This window comes from Chiloscyllium plagiosum, chromosome 18, assembly GCF_004010195.1.
Source record: "Chiloscyllium plagiosum isolate BGI_BamShark_2017 chromosome 18, ASM401019v2, whole genome shotgun sequence".
Taxonomy (NCBI): Eukaryota; Metazoa; Chordata; class Chondrichthyes; order Orectolobiformes; family Hemiscylliidae; genus Chiloscyllium; species Chiloscyllium plagiosum.
This window is the reverse complement of record NC_057727.1, coordinates 24,821,704-24,839,480: the sequence shown is the minus strand read 5'-3', so window position 1 is coordinate 24,839,480 and position 17,777 is coordinate 24,821,704. Positions and strand designations below refer to the sequence as shown.

Here is a 17,777-nt window from a genome sequence, read left to right as displayed (position 1 = left end):
AACTCCATTTGCCACCTCTCAGCCCAATCCTGCAGTTTATCCAAGTTTCCCTGCAACCTGCAACATTCTTCCCAACTGTCCACTACTCCACCGACTTTAGTGTTATCTGCAAATTTACTAACCCATCCACCTATGCCTGCGCCTAAGTCATTTAGGGGAGATCTAATAGAAACTTACAAAATAATAAATTGGCTTGGAGAGGGTGGACGCTAGGAAATTGTTTCCGTTAGGCGAGGAGACTAGGACTCGTGGACACAGTCTTAGAATTAGAGGGGGTAAATTCAGAAATGCGGAGACATTTCTTCAGCCAGAGAGTGGTGGGCCTGTGGAATTCATTGCCTCAGAGTGCAGTGGAGGCTGGGATGCTAAATGTCTTCAAGGCAGAGATTGATAAATTCTTGATGTCACAAGGAATTAAGGGCTACGGGGAGAATGCGGGTAAGTGGAGTTGAAATGCCCATCAGCCATGATTGAATGGCGGAGTGGACTCGATGGGCTGAATGGCCTTACTTCCACTCCTGTGTCTTATGGTCTTAAATTAATTGCAAATTATCACCATTGTGATTTATGTAGCTTGTGTTTTTAAAAAAAAGTTAGTTATGAGAGGCAAATCACCTGTTTGTGTGATGATTATCTGATTCTAAGATCAGCAATGGATTATAACCGCAGTAGAGTCAGTGTGTGGCAAGTCCTTGTAATTACAATAATTATCATTATTGAACATATTATCGACAACTCAAAGCAGATTTGAGATGCTTCATATTACACCCCAAGAAGATTGTCAAGATCACTGGAGTCAGTTGCATGGCTCACAATGCCAACATTCAGAGCACTTAACAGAGGAGTTGATGGCCTTCCAATAGTAAAGGGAGAGTCAGACCATAATCATCAGGAAGATGTTTCTGCTGTAATGATATTCCAACCAATATCGCAAGCTCTTGTTGGGGTAATTTTCAGTGAACTACCACATCTACTCAGTGGTCATTAATGACATGATAGCCGACAGTGGGAATTAGCCTGGGTTAGTAACCTACTTGACCTCATCATCAATTACTGGAGATGCATCTGTCCATGACACCATCAATCAAAGTGACCACTATGTTCTCTGTGTAGAGACTGAATTCTTTATTAACATAGACTGTATTCCTACAGTGCTAAATGAGATTAAGAGCAAATCTTATGGCTTGAATTTGAGCATATATGTGTTGCTATGGGCTATTAGCAACAGCAAAATTGTACTTCTCCATAACTTATAGTCTATGGCCTGGCGTGTCCTCCTTATCATTGTTTGCTGCTGCTGCTACTACCACCAGATGTAAACCAACAAATGGATCAGGTCAAAACTCTGCAGTTCTGCCCTATGCAGTCATGTGATAGACAATTAGGCTGTTAACAAAGGGTCCATGAATAACATCTCGCTCAATGGCGGTGGACCTTACCACCCAAATGTGAAAGGCAAGGCTGAAGTCGGAACTGGCAATTAGATTAGATTAGATTAGATTAGATTCGCTACAGTGTGGAAACAGGCCCTTCGAATGATCTTTCTTGAGCCCCTCCTGAAGCTCCGATCATCATCATTCACCAATTCGATTTATTCCATGTGACTGATTATACAGTGCTTGACACATTAAAGGCATGTTCATGCAATATACTTGTGCTTGTAGCCATTATAAAAAGGATGAGTAATGTAGGAGGTTGAGTTTACTGATAGCTTTAGCAGGGCTAGAATCTAGACAGCTCCTGTTTCATTGAAAGTTACATATGCTGGTGAAGATTTGCTATCAGATAGAGGTTACATTGCTGATGAGGTGTGTCATGGCAATGCACTGGAATGTATAAAGAGTGAGTAAGGTAAAGAAAAATGATGACAAAAGGGGTGAGACATTAATCCCTGAACTCCAGTGTGCTCTCCCAAGTTCCACTCTCTCTTCTATTCTCAAGCCTCAGGATGTTGAGCATGATGTGATCAACTTGATTCAATTGGGCTTCTTTCAGTTGTTATGCATCATTTTGTCATGCTAGCAAAGTAGTTCTGTTGTGTTCTTTGGTGTTTAAGAACATATAAGAAACAGACAGATCTTAATCAGGTATTCTTACTGTGCATGAATATGAATTATACAAATGTATTGTGTTCTTTGTTCAGGCCTGACTGGTTTTATTTCAAATTCTGGAACAAATCCATTTTAAAGCAACAATAATGAAACATTCGGTATAGAAATTCGTGCAGCGTTTGAAGAAGCCTTTACTGAGGTCTTGGAATACATGAAATAAAACCTCTTTGGATTTGCCAAGTTTGTCAAACTACTTGGGATAGTGAAGGGCTTATGCCCGGAACGTCGATTCTCCTGTTCCTTGGATGCTGCCTGACCTGCTGCGCTTTTCCAGCAACACATTTTCAGCTCTGATCTCCAGCATCTGCATTCCTCACTTTCTCCTCAAACTACGTGGGATACCAAAGTATTGATTTACTTTGAGCATAGTGTCCTTCAGTAAATCTTCTGCCACAGTATGTTAGGTTATTCTGCATATTAATTGTTAACTAAACAGGCATGGGTTATAACTTAAATAAACCTGTTGGTCATTTTAGACCCACAGTATCTGTTGAATTGCCTAATTTAGTTCTTGAGGCTAATATAGATTTGATCAGCTAGTATATGTAAAAGTTCTTTCCAAACACTTGTCAGAAATAGAGCCAATTATCAGGAGGCAATTAACTTCTTCTCTCCCTTACCCAAATAACAAAACAAAGTTCAAGTGACCATCTTTATTGGTGGAAGTGTTTATTCATTGTCGGCAAGACTTGACATGTATCTGAGACAGTGGTATTGTAGTATTAAAGCACGCTAGCTTTACCATTACACTTTGTTTAGAGACACAATATGTGTCTCATGTACTGTGGCATCAATTAGTGCAGTACATAAAAATCTCTATGATCCATATGCTCAAGGAATCCCTTCTTATACAGGTAGTTCTGTAATAACATGCGTTTTGGCAGTGCAATTTGGCTAAAATGTCGCTGAAGAATTAGGGAATGGTATTTGGAGAGCAGTTACCTCCATTGGCAATAGCGTGATTTCAGCAGGAATCAGTTCACTCACTTCATTCTGCATACGTGCCGACATGCACGAGGAAATCTCCACACCATTTTGCACATGCGCCCAAATTCTTAGCATTCTGCACTTACTTAGCATGTCCACACATGCTCGATATTGGTGCAAGTCTTTGTGCTATTCTGCGCTTATGCCAAAGTCTCTACACCATTCTGCTCATGTGTAATATCAGCTGCCATTCTTTAAATTTACTGTGTTAAATTTACTTTGGTTTCATTAATAAATATGATTTCAACTTTCAATCAGGCTGTGCTATATTTTGCATTAGACATTTGGGTGATTTTGGAGTGATTTTTTGTTTTGCTGGTCTGCCCCTAACCCCACTTTCCCATTGGCCCCATTATTTCTATTAAGTGATTTTTCTATTAAATGATGTTTCCCTGGAATGCAACTATGGCGTTATAGGAGAACTACCTGTACTTGCACAGCAAGGTCTTTGGAAATTGATTGACCTTAGTCATTACCTAGCTTTCATTTGAATAGATCAATTCCACCACCTTATACCCGTTCCAACTTTTTCAGCTCAGCACCATCCTCATGACTATCTGCTCCACTCTCCTCTCCAAACGATCACCATTATCCCCACCACCGTCTACCTATTGCACTCTCAGCTACCTTCCCCCTACCCCCAGCCCCATCCCACTCTCATTTATCTCTCCACCCCCTCTGTTCACAAGCCTCATTCCAGATGAAGGGCTCTTGCCGGCAACATAGAATCTCCTCATCGGATGCTGCCTGACCTCCTGTGCTTTTCCAGCACCCCACTCTCGACACTCATATTTATGGACCATATTGAAGTTTACTTTTTGTATTGACCAATTGATTGCTTCTACATGTTTTTGGCCAACAAAAACACTTGATTATAGAGTAATACAACATGGAAACAGACCATCCTGTCCAACCCATTCATGCCAACAAGTATCCTAAACTGGTCAATGCAGGTCCAAACCACAATGCTTCCACTAAGTCACCTTTCGACTGCCTTTGCCTGGGGTAAATTATTAATAATTTTAAAAGTGTAGTTTAGTATAAAAATCAAAGTGAAAAAATGTATGTTCAAAAATGTTTGAACTAGTTCTCATTACATAGCAGGAAAACATGATTAAGGATTCTCTAGGATTCTTAGCCAAAGAGTGTAAATTTTGGGACAGCTACTTTGTCCTAAGTATCATCGTTGGGAGAGGGAAATTGTACAAAACACAAAAGAAGTGTTGTGATAAGGTGGGAGTATATAATCTTAAATGTTCAATTCAGTAAGGCTAAACTGCAACCAGTGCACAAATCTGTAATATGTGGCCTGTTTCTATATATTTAAATTCAATTTGATCTTAAAGCACAATATGTTTACAATGTTGTGATGTGAAAGTTTCTGTTTCTCTTTGACATTCAATAAACTATATATATATATTTCCTTTGTAGATTGGATCTCTACATCATGGACTTGGTTGTGTAGGTATTTCTTTTCATTTTGATGATTATTAATTTTCTTTGAAATTGTGTGCAGCATAGAAAATCTATTTGAATGTACCATAACTTATCACTTAAGGAAGAACAGGAACTGTGTTCGGTTTTGTACACTGAGAATGTGATAACTAAAATGTTGATTTTCAGGGATGTTTAAAATTTATAATGGACATAGACAGTACAGCACAGGAACGAGCCTTTGGCCCACAGTGTTGTGCCGAATGTGACACCAAATGAAACTAATCCCTTCTGCGTGCTCTTGGTCCATATCCTTCCATTCCTTGCATAGTCTTACTTATCTAAAAGTCGCTTAAATGCCATTATCATATCTGTCTCGACCACCAACCCGGCAACGCATTCGATACTCCTACCACAGTGGTTTTAAAAAAAAACTTGCCCCTCACAACTCCTTTGAATTTTCCCCTTCTCGCCTTCAGTGCAAGACCTTTTTATTAGATATTTCAACTCTTGGGGAAAAGATTCTGATCGTCAACGGTGTCAATGCACCTCATCATTTTGTAGACTTCTATCAAGTCTTCCCTCAGCCTCTGCCGCTCAAGAGAAAACAACCTGAGTCTTTCTAGCCTCTCCTTATAGCTTATACCCTCTAAACCAGCAGCATCCTGATAAACCTCTTCTGCACCCTTTCTATAATGTGGCAATCAGAAATGAAAGCAATATTCTAAGTGTGGCCTAACCAAAGTCTTCTAAAACGGCAACATGACATCCTGACTCTTGTACTCGATTCCCTGACTAATAAAGACAAGTATGCCGTACATCTCCTTTGCCACCCTATCCACTTGTGTGACTATTTTCAGAGAGTTATGGAACGTCAAGATCCTTCTGTATATCAGTACTGTACAGGGTCCTGTCAATAACTGTATACTTTTTCTCAACATTTGATCTCCCAAAGTGCAGCACCTCACACTTGCATGGATCAAACTCCATCTGCCATTTCTCTACCCATATCTGCAACTGATCTGTATCCCCCTATATCCTTTGAAAAGTGTCTGCACTATCCACAGCTCCACCAGTCTTTGTATTAACTACAAAGTTACTAACCCACCCATCTACATTTTCATCTAAGTCACTTATATATATCAAAAACAGCAGAGGTCCCAGTATGTATCCCTGTGGAATACCACTAGTCATGGACTTTCAGCCTGAAAAGCACCCTTCCATGAGCACACTCTATTTTCTAGGAAAAGGCCAATTTTGAATCCAAGCAGCAAAGCCACTGTGGATGCCATGCATCGTAATGTTCTGGATGAGCTTACCATGAGGGACTTTATTGAAAGCCTTCCTCAAATCCGTGTAAACAACATCCACTGCTCTATCCTCATTGATCACTTTTGTCACCACCTTGGAAAATTCAATCGAGTTAGGAAGATATGACCTGTCCTGCACAAAGCCATGCTGACTATCCCTAATTAGGCCATGCTTTTCCAAATATATGTAAATCCTATTCCTAAGAATTCCCTCCAATGGCTACCCAATCACAAATGTGAGATTCATTAGTCCATAGTTTCCTGGATTATCCTATTTCCACTCAAACAAAGAAAAAACATTGGTTACTCGCCAGTCCTCCAGGACCTCTCCAGTGGCTAGCGAGGATACAAAGATCTTGGTTACCCTAGTAGTCTCCTCTCTTGCCTCTTTCAGTAATCTGGGGAAGAATCGAAAAGTGACTCTGGAAAATTTTACTCTGATCTCCAGCATCTCCACTCCTCACTTTCTCCTCATCATTATAACCTGGGGTAGAGACCATCAAGCCCTGGGAACTTATCCACATTCTTGCTGTTCAAGAGATCCAACACCACTTACTACTTGATCTCAAAATGCCCTCGCATTTTAACATGCTCCAAACAAATCTCATCTCCTCCATATCCTCCTCCAGGGTGAATACTGATGCAAAGTACTCATTTAGGCTCTTGCCCACATCTTCTGCCTCCAAACACAAGTTTCTTCCTCTATCCTTGAGTAGTCCTATCTCATCCCTAGTTATCCACTTGTTATTCATGTATCTATTGATGCCGTTAACCCTACTTGTCAAGATCATTTCATGGACCCCTTCTTGCTCTACTCATTCCCTGCTCGAGTACTTTCCTTCTTTCCTTATATTCCTCATGGGCCCTGTCCGATTTCAGCATCCTAAACCCTACATATGCTGCTGCTTTTCTTTTAACTAAATTCACAACCTCCCTCATTATCCAAGGGTCCCTTACTTTGCCCTTCTTTTTCTTCCTCCTCACTGGAACATGCCAGTCTTGAACTCTCATCAGCAGGTCTTTAAACAATTCCTACATGTCAAATGTGAATTAGCCTGATAACAGCTCCTCCCAACTAACACTCCCTCGCTCCTGCCTAATACTGACATAATTGTGTGGGGTGGCACAGTGGCTCAGTGGTTAGCACTGCTGCCTCACAGCGCCAGTGACCTGGGTTCAATTCCCACCTCGGGCAATTGTCTGTGCGGAGTTTGCACATTCTCCCATTGTCTGTGTGGGTTTCCTCCGGGCGCTATGATTTCTTCCCACAGTCCAAAGATGTGCAGGTCAGGTGAATTGGCCATGCTAAATTGCCCATAGTGTTAGGTGAAGAGGGGAATGGGTTGGTGTGGGTTTGTTGGGCTAAAGGGTCTGTTTCTACACTGTAACTAATCTAACCTACTAAAATTTGCGTTCCCCCAGTTTAGTATCTTCCCACAAGATCCTGACCTATCCTTGTTTGTGACTTTCTTAAAACTGAAGGAGTTATGATCATTGTTTCCAAAATGCTCTCCCACTGAAATGTCAGTCACCTGACCAGGCTCACAAGGTCCAGTATGACCCCCCTTCTAGTTGGCATGCTTTTATGTTTTCTAAATTGTCCATCATATCTGGTTAACACTAGCAAGGATATATTTAGTATTCAGCATTGGATTCAGTAAAAATGTGATCTGCTACTGCCCACTTGAATTGCTGAAATAGTGTTGTGAAGAAAAATTTAGAATTATATCACTTTGTTCATGACCACTGGATACCTCAAAGTGCTTTACAGTACTCACTTTTTTGATATAAGAAACATTGAAAAAAAATGTCAAAATATGAACAGTGTACTCCCATAAACAGCAACTACGTAACCAGATAATTTGTTTTTGTGATGTGGAGTGAGGAATAGGTTTTGGCCAGGACACTGAGATACCTCCCTTGCTCACCTTCAAAGTTGGTTACATCCAAATGAACAGACACTTGGGGCCTTGATTTCACATCTTATTCAAAAGAATACACTTCCAACAACACAGCACTCCCTCAGAGCCTCACTGAAATGTTGGACTTGCTAAAAATGCTTTGGTCCAGATTTTGTGATTAGCAGACAATAGGCAGCATTTGTTGTACCTAATGTGCCACTACTTGACCAATCAGATTTGTGAGATTAGGAGACCTATAAAAGAGATAAAGGAACATTAAGTTTTTTAAATATCTAACAATTAAAATCTGAAGGAATGAGAATCCACAACCGAAAGTTGATTTTCAGTGTTGGAGGCATTGTTTAGTAGGAATTAAAACCTGTCATACCATAAAAGACTTATTTGCACTGAATTGGACAAATTTATCTTGCAAGTTGAGTGAATTTTCATCAGTTAGGTACAGTACCCTTGTGGTGTTCTAAGCATTTCAATGGCAAGTCTTTCAGTGGGATGCCATTATGTTGTAGCTTTTTAGAGGATCAGGGCAACTCAGAACATCTTGCAGATTTTAGTAGTTTACTGTACATTTGCAGCCACTGGAAGTCACTTTCTGATTTACTGTGCTGTAGCAAGGGAAGAAATCTGATAGGGGATCAAAAATGGAATTGGCAGGAAGACAGACAGGTTTGAGCGATGACAAGATTTCAAGGACTTGAGAGGAAATGAAGTTGCAGTTGCATCTGCAGTTTCCAAAAATGAGAGATGTGAGATATGGCATTTTACAGGAGAGCAACGATGGTAGATTTGAAGGAGAGGATTATAGTACCTGATTACTAAGTACAGTACCAATGCCAGCAGACCAGAAAGGGAAAGGAGTGGTCAGCAGTATGGTGGAAACACAGATGTTCAGTCTCATAGAAAAAATGCTCCAGAGAAAGATGCCATTTCAAGGGTAGGACTGACAGGAGGAAGTTTAGGAGAAGTTTGGCAGGTGGGCAAAGGAAAAGGAGGGCCTCTAGCAGCTGAACAGTTGGTTTTATTCTCAGTCTTTTAAAAAAAGACAGACATTGAGCACCTCATTTGTTGTGGTGAAGGTGGAAGAAGGACAGGAGGTGGATTTAAGAGGACTGTAAAAGAAAGAGCAGACTTTAATCTAGAAAGCATGGTGACATCTGGACAAACACAATTTGTAGCCAAAGTACTTTTAAGGTGTAGTTATTGTTGTTCACATCAGAAGTGAATGTAGCATGTAATGGGTATTAGTCCTCTGTACATAAGTGGGAACAACTCAGACTGAGGGAGAGATAAGGACTGTGAACAAGTCAAGAGACTCTCTTTGAGGAAAGACTTTTTAATGTTTTGGTACTGTATCAATTTTTAAGCTTTGATTCAATTAACAGTAATGTTGGAGATATGACAGCCTATTTCAGTATAGCCGGCTCAAACAAAGAGGGATAATCGAGGTAAACAGATAGGAGAAAGTGAGGACTGCAGATGCTGGGGATCAGAGTCAAGAGTGGGACTTATGCCCAAAGCGTCGATTCTTCTGCTCCTCAGATGCTGCCTGACCTGGTGTAATAAATAGATAGTATGTTTGTATCGGTTGAGGGTGAAATATTTGCCAGAAATCGGGTCAAATTCTTCAAATAATACCATGGGATGTTTTACATCTGCATGCGAGAAAGGAATTGACATTGGTTCAACATTTTACCTTAAAAATCCAGGAATCCAGAGTGAGCCTTGAGTTTTGAACATAGAAGAGGGATACAAAACAGCTTCATTTAATTTATCTTTGTCAGATACATTACGGGCACTTAAGCGGCTCCTGGACAGACACATGGAAGATAGTACTATGAAGAGTATGTAGGTTAGTCTGATCTTAGAGTAGGATAAAAGGCCTGCACAACATCGATGGCTGAAAGGCCTCTACTGTGTTACACTGTTCTATGTTCATCACTCGGTATGGCTTTGAAATGTTTCAATTTTAAATTTACAGTTGCTCAGGGTCCCATCCTCTAGGCCAAGACACAAGAAAACACATCAGAAAGAAGTATTTGTAGACAACAGTATAACAAGATTTTCTTGTACATTATGCAGAATTAAAGGAATAGATAACCTTCCAAACATTAAGGATGTCAAACTTCTTTAAAGAATGTGAAAGATGCATTTAATTAGTAATTTTTTTTTCAACATAACATCAGTTGTGGAAAGAGAAAAACATTTCTGCATAAAGTCAAGTATTGATGAGAAAGAAATGCTCTTGAAAGTTGACATGGTTTGTGCTACTATATTTTGTGATCATTTGTAAATCTAGTCAATCAATTTGTACATATAAGGCTTTTCCCAGCTGTTGAACATTTGATTTTTAAATAAATCGGAGAACCTTGATAAATTTCTTAAAATAAAACATTATTAAAAATGCAGTTAATCTTTTGATGATCACCTACATGGGATTAGTTTTTTTTTAACGATACAAGTGGTATTGATCTGATCTTTGCCATTTCAGGTACTTTCCCTACCCCATCGACGGTTAGTCTGCTACTGCCGATTATTTGAAGTTCCAGATCCCAATAAGCCTCAAAAACTTGGCTTACATCAACGAGAAATATTTCTATTTAATGACCTTCTTGTGGTATGTAATCATTTACCTTCACTAAAAAGGTTTAATGGGATGCTGAAAGTTACCTTAAACAGAGATTTGTCAGCATATCACTCCTCCTTATCACACAACTGTTCCTTAGTACAATTCATTTTAATTTATTTTCACATTCACATAATTCTGACACCTCGAGGTGGCAAGATGGTCAGTTGTTAGCACTGTTGCCTCACAGCACCAGGGATCTGGGTTCAATTCCCAGGCAACTGTCTATGTGGAGTTTGCACATTCTCCCAGTGTCTGTGTGGGTTTCCTCTGGGTGCTCTGGTTTCCTCCAACATGCCAAAGATGTTCAAGTTAGGTGGACTGGCAATGCTAAATTGCCCATAGTGTCCGGGGATGTGCAGGCTAGGTGAATTAAACATGTAAAATGTGGTGTTACAGAGATGGAGTGTGAGGTGTGTCAGAGGGATGCTCATCAGAGGATTGGTGTAGACTCGATTGGTCAAATGACCTGCTTCTGCACTGTAGGGATTCTATGATTCTCATTCTGGCAAACCTGTGTTGTCTGACATGGACAATCCTCTGCTATTATAGTAATTTAATGCTGTTTAAATATTAGGATGAAGAAATTATCTTCAGCAAGAGTGAAACTTTCTCAGCTACATCCAGTTTTGCGTTCAAAACCTGTTAATTGAACATCAAGGATTAGTAAATAGTTTTTCAAATCTATTGTCAACAAATAACTGAACATATTTATGCACATTGAAACTTACAGTAGACATTTGAAATATATAACAAATTTGTCATCAATGGCCCATTGCTATTTTTTTAAGGTCCTTGCAATGGAGCCTCATACACAAATTGCTTTCCCGTTTGCTTGCTCTGCCATCGGGTTAACAGTCTATGATTAATGTCTAAAGATATTCAAATCTTCCTGAATATTAACATTCCTGAGACTCTGAGCTTTTTAAAACATTGTTTTTCTATTCTTCCTACAAAGTGGACAGTTTTACAATTCTCACATTATTTTTGCTAATTCAATTAACTCACCTATATCCATCAGCAGATGCTTTGTGGCATCATCTCAGCTCACTTCCTCATTGATGTTTGTATCTTCAGTAAAAATTTGTCAGTGATGTAGCTAAGCAGATAACTAGCAAAGAGCCAAACATTGATCCATGTGAAAGCTGAAACCTGCCAATTCAAAAATGACTTGTTTCTTCCTACCATCTATTCACAATTCCTCATTTTCATTGTACACTTTGATTAATGATATACAGTACCCAACTCAAATCTCATCCTGAAAAAATTGGTTTTGTTTAAATTTTGAGATCCTAACTTCAGATTTAACCATATCATCATCAAACCTGAAATAAAATTCATCATACCATGTTCACTCTTCACCCAAGGATTCCATACCAAAATGTCACGAATTAGCCCTGTTACATTAATATCAAATACTAAAAGTAGAGTGAGAGGATTCTTGGAACATGGTTATCTGCTATTGAAATGTACTTACAAGTAAAAGGAGCATGAGAATGTTTTAGTGTTAAATGTTCCTTAGATAACAGTGAGAAATGCCTCCCCCCCCTCTTTCACTACCATTGATTTTACCCAATTCCAGTTAATCAAAGCAATGGTTTTAAAGAGACATGTTTTCACACTCAGGCAAAATGTAAATTATCTGCTTTGCTTGAGATTTGTTTATGATTAGTAGTTATTTATTAAAATAATTTTGCAATTTAGGCGTTTGCAAAGTTAATTGCAGGTGGCAATTAACTAATTGCTCTGTTAAATAACAGTAATTAAATCTATCCCAATAATAATGTCACATCTAATGCATTTTTAGTTGAGTGTTTTAAAAAGCAGTGTAATAGCTGGATGCCCACAACAGGTTGTATACATTTGTAAAGGCCAACCAATGTGTGCTATGTTATTTCATCCATTTTAAAAAAAAATTGGATATTTGCTGTCAAATTATTGGAATTAGATTTTTAACCATTTCACATTCTAGAAATTTCAAATCTCCATTGCATGTTATAGTTACCACTATTCTGACTTTATTTTTTAAACTGCGTTTTGATTATTTTAACTAATTTGTGTCAGTTATGCTGAGAAACTCCTACGGGCCAGTTTTGTATCCATATCATTTCCATATTACTTGAACACTTCTGATCAAAAATCAGTGACTAAGGCACATTTAAGTTGATCATAATTCTTTACAACACCCATTATTTTGTGTTAATTGATTTTGCATTTTTTGAGACAGAATAAAAACAAAGTTCCATAAAGAGAAACATGGAAGAGCCATTTTCTCTAGATGTTTAATTTTTTTTCAAAATTTTCTTTCACTAAGTGGCATATGAAAATAAATCATTCCATCTTTTCACACATCATTTCTGATGATTGTATAATTTTTTATTCTAAAAATAACCTCAATCATCATACCTGTTTCATAAGTAAGAACATCTAAGATCTACTATAAAATAAGATATTAAAATGTGAAATAGAATTTAAACAAGGAAATTAGATGAGGAATATCAGAACCAGGAGTACACCATTTAGCCCTCTAGACTGGTCTATTCACTGAAAGCATGGCTAATCTGCATTCTCATTCCCTATACATCCATAATTTAAATGGCTTTCCAATTCACATTTTAAGGAAGTACACTTCAGCCTTTAAGAACTCAATTCAATACTTTGTGTGCATGAAAGATTTGCTATGATATACTTGCATATTAACAATAAAAATCACTTTCAGTACAAGCAATGAATATCATTATTCTCCAGGTGGGATGCTTATGACAACTTAACTGGTTGCTGAATGCCATTTTTAGTCAAAATGTCAAATGAGGTATTAGGATGTTTTGCCCAACTTTTGAAGATTAGATTTGCTCTGATTTTTGTCGAATACAGTAGAGCATGTACACTCAGTGCCTGATTAAATTATTGCATACAGTGTTCCACTTCTCAGTACCTTTTCACCTCATTGAGTAATCAACAGAATGTATAAATCCTGTTCAGAATAATCTGCTTCTAAATAAACCTTGGAGATCAAACAGAAGAAAAGAATGTAGATTTCTTGAACACGTTTTGATTTCTTCAGAACACTCCAATCTGCCTCACAACAATGAATTTTATTGGCACTGTAGTCAATATTATGTATGCAAATACTGCAGTAAGTTTGCAGAGACGGCAAGGTAATCTGTCTCTGATGGTGTTTGTCAAGACAGGAATTTAAGCCAACATTCCTTCAGCGCCCTTTTTCCTGGAGTATTTCTTGTATTGACCAAATCATAGGAACAGATATCCAAAAGATGGCTGCGCAATTCTACATTGAATTAGACATTGTGCTGTTAGTTCTGAAATAAGGTTAAACCCACAGGTTTTTACTCTGAGGTGAGATCTCTGCCAGTTAAGATAGATGAAGAATGTGTTCATGTGGAACAAAACTTTTTTTTTTCAATTACTTATTTCTTTTTTATTCCTCCATTATAGGACTCAAACTTTCCCTACACTTACCAGGCCTCTTATGGAGACTCTAAACATTTAAAATTGGGCATTTTAAGGGCATTATATTAAAAGGGGAAATTGTCATTCATTCAGAGCTTTTACTGCCATAGCACTGCTTGTGACTTTTCAATGCGAGTAGTACTTTATATTCACAGTAGATTTAGATGAAACCTCTGTCAGTTGGGGTCTTGTGCATGCACAGCATTACACAGTGCATGGTGATATAAGTTGCAGGGCTCTTAATGTAAAGAGTCTTGGAATTGTTTGTACATTCTTCATTGATGTCTTTCCTTTGACTTTTCAGAGGCTCAGAATAAGTTTACCCTGTTTCTTTGTGGACTTAATTGTCTTTTCCTTTTGCTTGTTTTTAACTTTAACTTCTTACATTGACATTTTGCATCTTATTTGGATTCTTTAGGGTACATCTTCATTCTTAAAAATGAGTGCATGCACTTTGTAGCTGAGCATCTTACTTTTTCTTGGATTTATCAATTTTTATTTTCAAAAGATGTTTTCAAGAATTTTTTAAAATTGTTATATAAAAAATATGTATTTCAGAGACTCAATCTGAAAATGCAATCGTTTGCTAACATTTATTATTAAGATTATGGTTTGCAGTTACACTGTTTTAGAGGTTTATCTGTTAGGATTCAAATCTTGGAGCCAATTTAGCATTGTAGGAAATACAATTTGCAATACCTTTGGTGATAATTTCCAAATTTCTGTACGTGTCAATTTCGAGACATACATTGATTGCTGGAGATTTGTATGACTACTCTCTACAGCTTTCAGTGTTGTACCATAATTAACTGAATTTTTGACATTGATTTTCTTTGAGATTTGATGAAAATGGGAAGCTTCATCATAAGCAGGAGTCTGTGATCGTGCAAGCCCAATCTGTTAATGAATCATTGCGGAGTAGCACTGTTAAGGTGCATGCAAACATGAAATGAGGACATTATTTAAAATTACTGACTAATATCTTTCCAAATAGTTGAGGACTTCTAAAGGTCAACACAGATAAAAGTTTAAAATTATGACATCCTTGGTTTATTGAATGAGTTGAGAATCTGAGACTGCCATTCAATAGCCAACAAGTCATTGCCACATTTAAATCATGATGGTTATTTAATTTCAATGTGATCAGATGATAACTTTAAACTTTATTTGTCCAGGTTACAAAGATATTTCAAAAGAAGAAAAATTCAGTGACATACAGCTTCCGGCAGTCATTTTCCTTGTATGGGATACAAGTTCTTCTCTTTGAAAATCAGTGTAAGGATTTAAGTAACTTTATCTGCTTTTTTCAAATACCTTAAACATTAATAAAGCTTTCTGGAAGATTTTATCTCTTTGCCAATGATGATTTATTTATGGCAATAAATACAGTTTTTAACATGCGAAGTATTCCTTTGTGTATCTTAGATTATCCAAATGGGATCCGACTTACTTCAGCTATTTCAGGTGCTGACATCAAAGTCCTGATTAATTTCAATGCCCCCAACCCACAAGATCGCAAAAAATTCACTGATGATCTACGTGAGTCTATTGCTGAAGTTCAAGAGATGGAAAAATACAGAATAGAATGTAAGTACAAATTCGGAGTCAACTTTTGTTTTACTTGGAAGTGTGAGGTCACTATAGATTTGAATTAATTGATTTCAAGTTTCAAATTGCGACTCTGTCTTGACTTTTGAATTCATCATTTTGCTAAAAATAACGTATTTTAATATTGAAAGGTCTACTGAAACAGAAAGTTTGCAAAACTAAAATAATCATTTTCATTGACATCACTTGTATTAATCTGGCACAATTATCCATTCTGATCATGCACTACAAGGAAATATAATCCAACATTTTACCTTCAGCTGAACTAGAAAAGCAGAAAGGAATTGTACGCCCAAGTATCTCTCAAAGTTCAGGCCTGAAAAAGGAACCTGGTATTGGCACAATAAGCAGGACCAGTCTGGATGACAGTTATACCACTGGGGAAGGGTTAAAGAGGACCGCACTAAGTAGTTCCCTCAGGGACCTCTCAGAAGCAGGTAAGAAGCTAGATGTTAATTGTGATCTTTTGTGTTGTACATATACCTATGCTGTTGCTTGTTCGGGTGAAATCAAAGACTGGTCTGCAGTCTAATGAATGTTGAAGGTCAAAACCATCACTGAATAAACTTTTCAATTTTGTAGCAAATCACATACAGAATATGTATTTGCAATCTGTTCTAGGATTCATTCCAATAACTATCAAGTTTATTTCCTAATTTTCAACGTTTGAACTTTGTGTGTTAACTTTATTAATGTCAAATGTAGGCTTTTTAATCTTCAGCAAAATTGCTGTTCCTCCAGTTTTGTGACACCAAAGAATATTATTGTATTTTGTGAAATAAATGGGCTTGATCTAAATAATAATCTGTACTTGCATGCTATTAGCTGCTGCTACTTTAAGTGCATAGTCATTTGGAAAATTGAACCTTGATCAGAAGAAAACATTTGAATTTAGTAGTGTTGGATGATGATCTTAGACGTACATGTTGTCTAATCTTAATCAGACTTTCAGGATATATGTATTTTACATGAAATTATTTAGTGATTCTGATTTACAAGTCACTAAAGTGATCAGAAATATAATCTGCAATTTGCCTGTTGTCAGTTTAGTAAGTTGTGGGATCTAGTCAGTCAGGATATGCTCTGCCTGGAATGGATTACATTTAGGATGGAATGGTCCTGTGTGGAAATTCTGTGTTATGTGCTTGAATCAAGTATATGTTCGACCATTTCCAAGTGTATTTTTTTTGTTTAATGTGGGGTATGGCAATGTGTAATGCAGTCCAAAATCAAGTGAACACCAGGAAACTGTTTAGTTGTTGCGCTTGCTGAGTCATGTTTGGTCTCAAGTCTATTTGTTTCTTCTCTTTTATGGTTGGTGTTAATTATGGTTGTTACACAATTATTTCTCATGTGATATATACACTTATTCTCTTAAAGGTGTTGATTTATTAAATTCTGAAGTGGCTACTTTTCCCAAATTAGTCCAGGATCTCTAACCCCTTTTTTAAAAATGAAAAAGTCATTTTCTGAAATATTCAAACACTTCTGATGTTTGTCAAAGCATTAACATAAAATGTTCAGCCCTACACATCCTACATTTCAGTAAAACATGCTTATTTTAGGCAAGGTCATTGGTTACAAGATGGGATTTGGACCTCTGTTGAAGAGACTGTCATCTTTCACCATTTGACCTCGTTTCTGCAGGTTTCTTAGTCGACATTTATTTTTCCCAGAGTAGAAAAATGAAATCCACTCGAGGTCCAGTTTTTCATAAATCAATGGATGCTGCTTTGAAGAAAATTAGTGCGAGATTACATTAAGGAAGAGTTTAGTGATGTTTTCATTCTGTTGCCTATATTTATCCACAAGTGCTGGTAAAGCTCATCATTTATGTAGCTTCCATGGAAATAAAATGGCATTACCCATGTTGCTGATGTTTTCTTTTTTCTTTTTAATGTCTGCAGTATATTTTTATACAATATACACCCTTATTTGTATGAATTCTAAACAAAAAAATTTCTAAAACTATAGCATTAATTGTTTGAACTATTTCATTTAAAAATGCTAAGTTTTCTCAATCAACAATGAGATGTAACAATGATTCATTGTTACTTTTAGGTTTTTTTCAATACTTAGACAGCCTGCAGCCATCCCTGATAATATGCTGTTCAGTTTCCTCCATGTTTGCCTGCTAATTCCCAATTAGATGTGCTCAGCTTGTACTGTATGCAGAGAGACCCTTTAATGTGCATTGGGTGCAAAGATGTGGCCCCTGGGTTAATTCTCAGTTTCTAATCTTTGGTATTGCATGTCCTGGGCAGGCAAGCGTGGGCGCCGCAGCAGTGCAGGATCGCTAGACAGCAATATGGAA

General features: G+C 37.5%; 1 protein-coding gene across 7 annotated transcripts in view; it reads left to right on the top strand.

Annotated features, from left to right (window-relative positions):
- The window catches only part of iqsec1b (IQ motif and Sec7 domain ArfGEF 1b), a 489,188-nt gene that overhangs the window by 464,189 nt on the left and 7,222 nt on the right, over positions 1–17,777 (top strand). For 6 of the 7 annotated variants that reach the window (XM_043707985.1, XM_043707986.1, XM_043707990.1 and 3 more), the window contains 6 exons: positions 4,530–4,559; positions 10,250–10,375; positions 15,031–15,130; positions 15,281–15,442; positions 15,724–15,900; positions 17,728–17,777. In XM_043707985.1, the coding sequence (XP_043563920.1) occupies positions 4,530–4,559; positions 10,250–10,375; positions 15,031–15,130; positions 15,281–15,442; positions 15,724–15,900; positions 17,728–17,777 (645 nt within the window). The remainder of the gene's footprint in view (positions 1–4,529; positions 4,560–10,249; positions 10,376–15,030; positions 15,131–15,280; positions 15,443–15,723; positions 15,901–17,727) is intronic. The other variant, XM_043707991.1, reaches the window with a different exon arrangement.